General features: G+C 43.5%; 1 protein-coding gene across 6 annotated transcripts in view; it reads right to left on the bottom strand.

The window, feature by feature from the left end:
• Window positions 1-4,668: 4,668 nt before the first annotated feature.
• Window positions 4,669-12,615, bottom strand: part of LOC139227927 (solute carrier family 45 member 3) — a 206,661-nt gene continuing 198,714 nt past the window's right edge. For all 6 annotated transcript variants that reach the window (XM_070859077.1, XM_070859075.1, XM_070859076.1 and 3 more), the window contains one exon: window positions 4,669-10,933. In XM_070859077.1, the coding sequence (XP_070715178.1) occupies window positions 10,475-10,933 (459 nt within the window). In that variant the 3' untranslated portion in view covers window positions 4,669-10,474. The remainder of the gene's footprint in view (window positions 10,934-12,615) is intronic.

Below are 12,615 nucleotides of genomic sequence, written 5' to 3' on the forward strand. Positions count from 1 at the left end.
TAACCACTGCCCTTTAACATTCAACGGCATTACCATTGCCGAATCCCCCACCAATCAACATCCTGGGGATCACCATGGACCAGAAACTTAACTGGACCAGCCACATAAGTACTGTGGCAACAAGAGCGGGTCAGAGACTGGGTATTCTGTGGCGAGTGTCTCACCTCCTGACTCCCCAAAGCCTTTCCACCATCTACAAGGCACAAGTCAGGAGTGTGATGGAATACTCTCCACTTGCCTGGATGAGTGCAGCTCCAACAACACTCAAGAAACTCGTAATCATCCAGGACAAAGGAGCCCGTTTGATTGGCACCCCACCCACCACCTTCAACATTAACTCCCTCACCACCGGTACACCGTGGCTGCAGTGTGCACCATCTACAAGATGCACTGCAGCAACTCGCCAAGGCTTCTTTGGCAGCACCTCCCAAGCCCGCAACCTCTACTATCTAGAAGGACAAGTGCAGCAGGCACATGGGAACACCACCACCTCCAAGTTCCCCTCCAAGTTACACACCATCCTGACTTTGAAATATATTGTTGTTCCTTCATCGTCGCTGGGTCAAAATCCTGGAACTCTCTAACAGCACTGTGGGAGTACTGCACCACAGGGACTACAGCAGTTCAAGGTGGCAGCTCATCACCACCTTCTCAAGGGAAATTAGGGATATGCAATAAATGCTGGCCTTGCCAGCGACGCCCACATCCTAGGAACAAATTCAAAAAAAGCTCCATCAGGGAAATCAGGGAGAAGAAAAATATAATAATCAGGCAAATAACTGAAAAATGAAGCAAAGTTTAGGGAGAAATACTTCCATCTCAATCAAATAACGTAAGTCCTACCTGAGAAGAGCAGCTGAAAAATGAAATATTTTATAATATAAGTAACTGTGAATAAAGGAGGGATGAACAACAAAAAAGATGGCCGTATTTTGAGCAAATTTTCCAAAATGGTTGTTAAATAGTTTAAAAAAATATTAAATTGCCAGTGACGATGGTCCGTTGATCAATAAAGGTTTATTTTTATATATATACAAAATGGTGAGGGCAGTAGAAGATTTTAGAAACCTGCTTCACAGAGCCACCTACTGGCCAGAGGTTACAATTACACTTGACAGCCAACATAGCGAAACTGAATGTGAAATGTTGACATAGCAAGTTACAATGGTATATAGTGGCACAAAAACACAATGCAAAGGTTGTGACAACTGCAGGACTTGTGGATAGGATGTATGTTCCTTTCACAAGACGATGATAGATTATGTCGGAGAGGACTGTACCTTTCAATCACAGTAAGATGTGTAGTACTTTTACCTGGAGTCAGTTATGTGATTATTGCTTCCATATTTATACTGCAATAAGGCTGTGGTGAATACAAGAAACCACGCTCTAGGTCTTGGACTAGGCATAAGCAACACCGAAAGCGTTTTAATAAAAGACTTGCCTTTAGATAGCAGCTTTTATGACCTCAGAAGGTCCCAAAGCCCTTTACAGTCAATTAAGCACTTTTGAAGTGCAGTCAGTGTCAATGTTCCCTGTAATTTTTTTTGCCGCCGCGTGGTCCCTTTAAGGAACTGTGCGGGCCTTTCAAAATATCGCGCATGCACAGCTTTTGCATCGGAGAGCTGGCAAGCCGGCTGCGCGGGTTCCGTGGAGCGCAGCTTAAAGGGAACATTGGTCACTGTTGTAATGTAGGCATACACACACACACACAGGAAATATACACACAGGTATGTTTTCTGGTTGGCTCAAGTTAGGTACAAACACTTAAGGCCCAAAATTCCACATTGCCTTTTTTTGGCGCTATTTAAGATTAACGACCGAAATAAATCCGAAGTTTCGCCATTTTCCTGTTTGAATTTGGCGGCATGCAAAGACCTTAGCTTCTGTGGGAAGAGCTAATTGATAGCGCCGAAAAACTGAGGCCCCATTCTGTGCATGCCCAAGCATTTAGGTTTCCAGGGTACCGTGTAATTGTACTCTGTAGCTAATCCATGCTGATTTTTCCCATGCCGACCCACTGAGATTTCCAGCATTTTCGGTTTTTATTCCAGAATCCGGTATTTTGCTTTTGTATTCGTGCTGTACCTGCCCTGGGAGTGTTTGGATGCTGCGATTCCCTGTCCCAGCCCACGGCTCGCAAATGGCCCGCCACAGCAGCCCCTCTCCCTGGTCGAAAGACCCCCCCCCTGCTGCAGCTGCCCCTATTCTCGGCCGAAAGGAACCCTGCTGCCGCCCCTCTCCCCGGCTTGGCGTCCAGCACCCCCCCCCCGGCTTCTTTGGAAGCCGAGCGCCAAGCTCCTGTGTCCGGCCGAGGGAGCGATCCTGCCGGCTGGCACTCCGACCCTGCGTGCCTCGAGCCCGGTGAGCAGCGGTTCGTTCGGTGGTAGAACTTCAACTCGCTATTTACTGCAATAAATAACGTTTCTCCCTTCCCTCCGCACAAACAAACATTTTTAATTAGTTTGGATAGAAGTCTTGTTGCCTCCCTCCAAAACCGATAACTCAGCTCCGATAAACAAGCTGGTGTCCGTAATGCCGATTTGGTACGGTAAGGTTTTTCAAGGCAATCCCCAGCACCATTTTTGAAAAAATCCTTACTGGCAAAACTCGCAAAAACGGGCAAAAATGGCATTATGGGTGAGTTTGACCCCGAGTGATGTCATACAAACCTTAACTTAAAAAAAACGGCCATTACCCATTAAGGACGGCATTACACCCTTGGTGAAACTTGCAAATTAAGTTAGCTCCAAAAAACACATACTTCCAAAAATGTGGCGCTAAATGGTGGCGAATTTTGCGCCCTTAACCTGCTCATTACAAAGTATTTACAGCACAGAAACAGGACATTTGGCCCAACAGGTCCATGCATCCTCCCACCCCTCTTCATCTAACCTCATCAACTCATACCATGATCCTCCATGCATTACTTTTAGGGGTTAACCTACTGAAAATAAACAGATTATAGGCTGCCTAAAAGTGATACAGAAGCAGAATATAGTATGAGCATATTATGCGTCAGTACCAAAACTTTGCCAATTAGAAAATATATGCCCTGAATCATTTTAAACAATTGGTTGACGGGTTTCCCGCTTCTTCATGCCACTAGGTTTTGCTATTGGGCATTCAAATTCAGCAAGAGGAATTTGGGAGGGATATTGGCAGTGTGGCGAATCTTTCCCTTGAAACGTGATCAAGTGGCTGTAAGACTGTCCCTCGTGAATGGTACTTGGGAAGCTACAATGTCGGACTTTACAAAGTTGTACACTTGACTCGGGGATTTTATTTTGTTAAAATAAAGTGCAACAGTAAGGGACAGCGGGGTACAAGTATATTTATTGCAATGGGTAAATGACACAAGATGCGAGTCTGTTTTATTACAGTGAAGAGCATGAATTCTGACATGTGCTGAATGCCTTTTGCTCGGTACCACGGAGTATCAAACTCATCTTGAAAGAAAAATAATTTTAACCCATCATGCAGGTTCATAACCAAATATGCAGCGAAGCATTTTGAAATACTGGAGCACCAATAGAGGATACCACAGAAGGATATGGATTTGACTGCCCCAGACCATGGAGCTCCTGATCTTTATTGAAGCGATAAAGGGAGGGAGAAAGAGAAAAAGAGCGAGAAAGGAAGAGCGAGAGAGCTCTGCAGGGATGATCGTCTTACACATCTTAGTATTTATCATGTGCTGTAGGATGGGAGAAACCATAATTACTGATCAAGCATCAAGGTGGAAAGTCCAAAGTAACAATCTTATTACTTCACTCTTGTCAAACAGAGCTAAATAATGAATTATCTCCTAGGTTTTCAACACTGCCCAAGGTCTTGTGAGACCAGACCTCCCTCTCAATGCAAGAAACGAAGAGTGTTGAAAGCCTCAAGAATACATTCACGTATCCAGTTTCCTTAGCTATTTAAAGACTAATTTTAAATCTTAACCCATCAAAATAAAATTACATGACAAATGTGTTTTAAAGTTTTTTTTACATAAGCTTAAAATTGAGATGACTGAATCTATCAAACTTTATATATAGTTAGTACAACATACCTTTAATGGTATAAAGATCAAAATAATAGGATAGCCAGAATTTTCTGAATATTAACATTTTTAGTGCCATTATATACCTCAGCTTGTACCTGAACTCATTGAATAAATATCAAAATATATTAATTGCAGTTGAACTAGCAAGAGACTTTGTGAACATCACCCTCTGATTTCTGAAAAAGTGCCTAAACTTGTGTTAAACTTCAAGCAAGCTATAGATTTATTATATATTATTTTAAAACTTGTCTCTGTAATACTGTATGATTACAGTGGGTCACTAATGCTGCTAACTGACCTATGCTATCACAAAACACCACAATCCAATAAGGTTGCTTCTAATGCTGCCCCCCACCCGGAATCTTATGTTAATCTTCGATCCTGGCATTTTACCCACTCTCTGCTCCCTGCCAAGAATCATCTCCTTTCCACGAATGCTCCATCTTAGCATCTCCCATCGAGGCTGTCCCCGAGTACTGTGCTTTCCTAGGTTGATCCTAAATGTTCTGGTTCCACTTCCAACCGGCCCCCCCCTCCCCCCTTCAATCAAGGCCTATCCAGAGTGCTCCACCTAATCCCCCCCCACAATACCGCCTCCAATCTAAACCCACCCCCTCTCACACTTTGCTCCCTGCTGCTCTAGCCGACAGACTAAAACTTTCTCCAAAACGCTCCACGACATCCCCAAACCCAATATAAAACTAAGTCTTTAAAAAAAGAGAAATAGATCAACCTAGTTAAACCAAATTGAAATCCCAAGTAGTTCAGACGGATATTGTTTTATCCATGTGCTAACCTGCAATTGGCATTTACCTACATAACTTGCATTTATCCAGCACCTTTAAAACATCAAGGTGCTTAACACGAGCTACATCAGTAAAAACATTTTTGACACCGAGCCACACAAGGAGATATTAAGGCAGATGACCGAAGGCTTGGTCAAATGGTAGGTTTTAAGGAGCATCTTAAAGGAGGAGAAGAGGCAGAGAGGCGGAAAGGTTTAGGGAGGGAATACCAGAGCTCAGGGCTTTGGCAGCTGAAGGCGTGACCAACGGTGCAGTGATTAAAATCAGAGATGCGCAAGAGGCCAGAATTGGAGGAGCGCAGGGATCTCGAAAGCTTGTAGGGCTGGAGGAGGGTATAGAGATGGGGAGGGGCGAGGCCGTGGAGGGATTTGAAGACATAGAACAAGAAATTTCCCCTTAGGCTGTGGCTGAAATAGGACGCCTGTGGTAAAAACGAGGCTAGGATTTGAGCACTTCACTTCAACCCATAAAGGAATGGATATTTATTGGTGAAACACATTAAAAACCATGAATAGTTAGCTGATCTTCCCGCGGGGAGCTAGAAGTGATTTCAGTGCTCTGGGCTAGGGAGGGCCAGGATGCAACTTATCCTTGATGAAGAATAGACACTCAGAAAAGGTACAGGGGGGACCACTGTATGTGGCACCTGCGTAAGGCACGTCTGGAGGGAAAGGGGGCGGAATGGGGCAAATTAAAAACTCAACGAGTTGATGCAGTTGTGATTCCTTTGCAGCCTCCAGCAGGTAGCAAGAGGAAATAGCTCAGTACAGGCCAGAACTCCTCTAAGCTCTTCCTGTTTGTCGTATTCCCTGAGCTCACCAAATCATCCAGCTCAAAATATATTCATTGCCACTTTTAGTGCAGTCACATATTTGATGGGCTGCAGGGAAGGAGAAGGGGGAATAACTACAAGAGATAATATTGTCTCCCCTCAGCCTTGATGACTGATGGTGAAATGCTTGGAGGAACTGCGACATATGGAATTGATTCCTTATAGAAGACCCCACAGTGCAACCTGAAGGATCAAACCTTCCTCGCAAACAGTGGACAACCATCGACCATCTCAGAACTGGTCACGGTCGATGCTGCCACCTTCTCCATAGACGGAAGATTAAAGCTTCCCATCATGTGACTGTGGTGCTCCTAATCAGACCCTGGAGCACATCACTGAGCACTGCCCTCAGAGGGAATTCACAGGCAGCCTACAAGTTATCAGACTTGGACTTATAACTAGTTAACTTGTTTTTTTACTACTACCTCACAAAAGACGAAGAAGACTTAAGAGTCTTGGCTGGGTTGACCTAGAGCTAGCACAAGTGTCCATGGAATGAGGGGAAAGGGAAAGTGAGATGACAGGATCCGAAAACTATGTTTAAAAAGAACATTTTTTGTTGTTGCTGAAAACATGATTGAGAAGATTGCAGTGGCTTGAATTGCTTCTGCCTTTACAGACCTCTGCCTCACCTTGAATTGGTCCCATAATGGCGTGCAACAATTTTTGCTTTTCTTACAGATATTCCTGAAGTCATGTCCCTTTAATAACGCCAGTGTTGGCAAGCTCACAATGTATTTATATGCACAAATAATTCAATGCAATGTGCGCGCTGGTGGATAGATGTGTAATCAGCACTAGCAGAGGGAAGAGGACAGAGTTTTAAAATCAGTGATGAGAGCCGAGAGTTATGAGGAGAGACATGAGATAGTGGGGCTATTTCCACTGGAGCAGAAAAGGGCAAGAGGAGATTTATTAAGAGGTTTGATCGAGGGGATAGGGAAAGATGAATTGGATATTGAAATGTCTTGCCACAGGGAGCGGTTGAGGCAAAGACCATTGCACCTTAAGGAAAAATTAAATATCAGAAGCAGAGGAAGATGCGAGTCTGTGGGCACAGAGCAGGGTAGTGGGATTAGTTTTGGATTGGTCTAGCAAAGATCCGGCACAGACACAATGGGCTGAGTGGCCTCCTTCTGTGCTGTAAACGTCTATGGATCTGATTCTCCTTCAAGGCCTTCGTTTGCTTGCGGTCCGAGTGAAGACATTATTGTGTTCGAGCATACCCTGGACCTCAAAGGAGAAAAATACAGCAGCTTCCATATTCCTATGGACTCCTGTTCCTTTATATATGGGATATAAATTGTCACTGTACAAAATATCTCTACAGTATAAATACAGTATTCATAGACTTTTTAAAAACAGTTGCAAGGGCAGCAATTTTAACAAAAATAGATTTTTTTTTTTAAAAAGGCAAAATTATTAATTCTACCAAAAATAATATACCTTTTTCCCAGATGAATTATACATTTCTATAATTTAGCAATCAATTTAGAGACCTAAAGGCAGCTAGAGGTGAGTGATACGGACACTGAAATACTAAGACAGATGTGTACAGCGTCCGTGGATTAATAACATCCTGAAATGCAGACACAATGAGGAATCCTTGTCGATATTGACCACCTTACTCGCAGCAGGACGACGACTTGCCAAGCCATCGGGTGAAGAAAGCTATTCCCACGGATGATTTACTAAAAAGGAACAGGTTGGAATCGGAAGAACGCAAACATGGTACCACTCCACAGCGTTCCATAAGCCTGAAGTACAAAGAAAGCCCTTTTATGTGCCCCCGCCCCAGGTTCACCTGAAGCATTTAGGTTTTTAAAAGGGCTGCATTTCCATTGAAAATAAAATTACATTTAATTTTTTTTCGCTTCTTGGAAGTCCTCCGGGTGTCTCAACCATTCTCCCAGGTGCCAGAGCAGCTAGATCTCAGTCGTGGGGTTGCATGAACCATTTTCTTTGGAACAGAGGAGGCTGAGGGGAGATGTGATTGAGGTGTATGAAATTGTGAGGGGCCTAGATAGAGTGAATAGGAAGGACTTATTTCCCTTAGCAGAGGGATCAACAACCAAGGGGCATAGATTTAAAATAATTGGGATTTGAAGTGAAAACTTTTAACCCAGAGCATGGTAGGAGTCTGGAACTCACTGCCTGAAAGGGTGGTTGAGGCAGAAACCCTCACCACATTTAAAAAGTACTTGGATGTGCACTTGAAGTCCCGTAACCTACAGGGCTACGGACCAAGGGTTGGAAAGTAGGATTAGGCTGGGTAGCTCTTTGTCGGCCAGCACGGACACGATGGGCCAAAATGGCCTCCTTCCATGCTGTAAATTTCTATGATTCTACGATTCACCACAAGAATGGAGTCCACAAGAATGGTCTGCTGGGTTGGCGGAGCAACTTATCCGCCAATCAGGAACGAAAGCAAGCCGACTTCTTGCTCACAGTAGAGATTAGGGTCGTGGCGACACAAGGAAAGTGACTGGGTTAGAGGGGCCATTGATACAGGCGAGAGCAGGCAGGTGAAACAGTACATCAGTGTACTACACCCTGGAGTGGGAGACCCCATGCTTAAAAATATCAGCTTCTGCTGTTATTGAATCGCCAAATTTGGGCCCGGGCAAATACTGGGGTTCCACAGCAAGTCACACTGCAGTGCTCCATACCATCTAGCCAAAGATGTCCCTGGCCTCAACAAGAAACCACAGTGGGGTCCCTGGACAGCGCACATGCTGGCCTTTGGAGGCCATGAAGGGGAGCAATGATGGTAAATATGGAAAAAAAAAAATTTTTTTTTTTTTTTAAAAAAAGGACCAGATGTACTAAAATTGGTTTCTTGAAAACATTCCTGTCTCAAATGCGTACCGTATTATGAAACTTTTCAGAGCATCACTTTACCTTCAGCAATAGGACTGTGGAACTTGTCTACACCAAGGTCCAATGTGAATAGTTTAAAAATCAACAAAAAGTGGATTGCTGGGACTAATATTAAACTTCCAATGCTTGAACATCAAACACTGCTGATCTTTCCAAACATGCACTACACTGTTTACAGCACAGTGCGCTGGTGCATTTCAGATCTTACAATCGAACCACATACTGGAGCTGGTACCCATGGCTGGCGTTTTTTTTTTTAAAGCTGAAGGAATGGTTAGCAAGGCAGGTGTTACTGCTGATGAATCCCTGCCAAGATTGGAGTTATTTAAAAATCAACTCAGAAGATTATGGCATGGTGTTATGACTGAGAGAGATTATTAACATTCGGATGCTTGGCACATGAACAGAACAACTCCACCACAATCAATACTGTATTGCTCATTTATCAACTTTCATTTGAATTTTTGAATTTATTTCCCCTCCATTCAGAAAGTTGGGCTCCACTGAGGATACTGATTTCTGGAAGAGACAAAGTCAGGTTGTATTTGCAATTTTAAAAAAAGTGTTTTTTTCCCCCCCGGAGGTTATTTTTTCCACAGTCTCCTTGCTCTTCCCAAAGCCCCCTCGCCGAGGGAAGAGATGACCTGGTCTCAAGCTTGCACCTCCTGCAGTTATGCTGCTCAGACCAAGCCTCCGGTGGTGCATGACAGGAGCCTGGGATGACTTTCCCCTCCATCTTTCCTCTTCCTTGTAAGCAGATGCTGGCCGGCACATCACAAGCAGGCAACTCGTCAGGAGTTATCGGAGAATGAAGCCTGTGTTCCCTGTTGGCACGGGGCCAACACCATTGCACCATTTAATATTTTGTTAAAAATGTTTTAACTGCCTTGGCGCCATAAGTGAAAAATAAAACCTCTCCCTCAGCAAGCAGGCTGAGAACAAATACTTGTGCAAGTTCACCAGTAGGTTGACGGTACCAACTTAAAAGGGCTTAAAAAATAATTTGAGGCAATAAAAGTAACATCTCTCCCCCACCCCTCCACCCGACCCATAAAAATCCAAAACCAGATGTCTTAGTCGAACACTTGCATACACCTCTTTCACTGTTACATTCACTTGGACCTGTTCCCATTGCAGGCCTTGGAAGAGTCTAGGTGGCATTATTATTGCAGTTGGGCAAGTTGTACGCCGCCATGGAGGAGAGGGCAGATGTATACGTCCATGGGAGGGTGGCAAAGATTGACCAAATAGCCTCCGTCATCTTTGTGACCCGTGCAGCATGGATCTGGAGTGTGGCCGGTGATTTGGCAACGTGCAGTGAAGGAGCTGGTTTATGGGAATTCAATAGGTTTTCTCGTCACCCGTCTCACTAAGACTGAAGCAAAATAATATCTTCAGAATATGAGCTTTGGTACATTTTTGAAAAAACGATTATAGATTCAAGTTTTACACAGGGGATGGATAAGGGACCTCCTTTCTGAGACGCATCAGATCATAGGTATTTAGGTCCCTTTGTCAACTATACAGTTTAAAAGGCTTTAAGACCCAAATTAGGATTACAAAAGATCATTTTGAAACGATGAGGTGCATGAATGAATCCAATTAGAAATCTGAATAGTGACTGGTCCTGATAAGCAGCAGATGTCTGTATATCAAACACTAAATGAGAGCTGAACGGTCTCCAGTCAGTGGGCTAGATTCAAAATCAGATCTCCGAGTTACAGGGCAATGGGCAAATCAACAATGTAAGCACTTCTCCTCCTTTCTGAAGAAGTTCCTTTAACCCTACATTCTGGCCTGAGTTGACAATTGTTGTGCTTATAATATTGCGGAAGAACTCAATATCACTCACCTCCAACTGTTCCACTACCCCATAGTTTGAAAGAGCATCATCCCTTCATTACATCACACTAAATACTTTTCTAAATCATTTTTATCAAAAACTATTTTCGTTGCAAAATAAATAGCCACTGTCCCAAAGAAGGCTGCAAAGACCATGTAAGCAGTCACTGTCTGTGTAAACTGAACAATTGTGCCCATGAGAAGCGAGGGAATGACCTGAGAAAGGAGGAAGGCACTGTCCAGAATTGCTAGGTCAAGGCAAATCCCCCTCCCCATGGTTGACTGTTCACTGTCAGTAGGCCCGCCGGCCACCAAGACCTCGCACTGAGAGCTGCGACTCTGGGGGTTGGTGCCTCTCTCTGGCAGAGGGCCTTTGGAAGTCAGTAGCGGAGCAGTTGTAATCAAACTTCCATTTTGATTATATGACTTATGATTCAAGATTCCATTTTGAGAAGATGCCTTTTTTTCAATCTGGCAATTAGCGTCTTCGAGTTCAGTAAACTTGTGCTTGCAAAAAAATACCTAAGCAGAGAGAGAAAAAAAACAAGAATGTGAACAACATAAATCAATAATGAAGCATCGTGATAGAAAACGGGGCAAACTACCAATGCTGGAGATCAGAAATAAAAGTTAAGAATACAAGTCACTCTGCAACTGAAGGGGGAAGGCAAGTTATTATTTCAGATGGGGATACTTCACCAGAACCTTTGGGGAAGAGCCCATCCCAAACATGAACTTGTTTTCTGTACCTTTGTAACCTCCTCCAGCCCTACAACCCTCCCGAGATCTCTGCACAATTCTGGCCTCTTGTGCATCCCGGATATCCTTTCATCCACCATTGGTGGCCATGCCTTCAGCTGCCTTGGCCCTACCCTCTGGAATTCCTTCCTTAAACCTCTCGGCTTCTCTTTCCTCTTTTAAGACGCACCTTAAAAGCTTTTGGTCAAAGAGAGAGTTTTAAATAGGGGATGGATAAGATAACTAGGTAACAGGCATTTAGGTCTCTTCCTTTGGATGAGACGTTAAACCGAGGCCCTGTCTGCTCTCAGGTGGACATAAAAGATCCCACGGCACTATTTCAAAGAAGAGCAGGGGAGTTATCCCCGGTGTCCTGGCCAATATTTATCCCTCAATCAACATCACTAAAACAGATTATCTGGTCGTTATCACATTGCTGTTTGTGGGAGCTTGCTGTGCGCAAATTGGCTGCCGTGTTTCCTACATTACAACAGTGACTACACTCCAAAAGTATTCCACTGGCTGTAAAGCATTTTGAGACATCCGATGGTCGTGAAAGGCACTATATAAATGCAAGTCTTTATTTCTTTTTTCTTTGTAAACTATGCAGATCAGCATAATATCTGTTTATGTGGCTCAGTGTCAAATTTTGTCTGCTAATACTCCTGTGAAACACTTTGGGACGTTTTACTATGTTAAAGATGCTATATAAATGCCAGTTTTTTGTGTTGACTGACCTGATGTACATTTTCTGTTTCTATTGTAAAATAAATGTTGTATTCTTTCTATGATTAAAAAGCAATAATCTGACCAGGGGGCAGAAATGACCTCACATCTGCAATGCAAGGTTAGATTACAGTCTGGAAGTCACTAAGCTTGGACCTGGGGATTCGGTGGTTGTGTGACTGTTGAATGCTTCATTTCCTGGTCACATCACAGCACGAATTTAATGGATTGAGATGCAAGTTTAATTGAAAAATAATCTGCAGCTCATTATTGGGGAATTCTGTATCGAGTTCAAATTCTATCTCTGCTAGCAAACTCTATTCAACTCCTTTTAGGGTGAAGGCAATCATCCAACAGATCTCGAAGCAAGTATCGCTGGATGAGTAAATAGGGTTAATTGTCTCAATGCACTCCAGTCCTTGTGCATCAGCTTTGCGCACATCTCAGAGATTACACTGAAGTGGTCACAGGGCAGTGTGAGGAAAGAGTTAATCAGACTGCCCAGAAGTCTGCAAATGTAGTACTGCTATTGATTTATCTTTGTATTATAGTAGTAGCAACCTTCAGCCTTTGCCTGACGTTTAAGTCAATTTAAAATAGCACTGGGCTATCGATCTAGGACTGATCTTAAAGCAATGGTCAATTCAGTCACTTCAGTCAACATAATTAAAAGCTATGCCAGTGCATACTGCAGGGAACTTTCATCAGTTGATAGCAAGTGCAAAAAAACCAGCTTAAGC

Source organism: Pristiophorus japonicus, chromosome 17 (genome assembly GCF_044704955.1).
Source record: "Pristiophorus japonicus isolate sPriJap1 chromosome 17, sPriJap1.hap1, whole genome shotgun sequence".
Classification (NCBI taxonomy): domain Eukaryota; kingdom Metazoa; phylum Chordata; class Chondrichthyes; family Pristiophoridae; genus Pristiophorus; species Pristiophorus japonicus.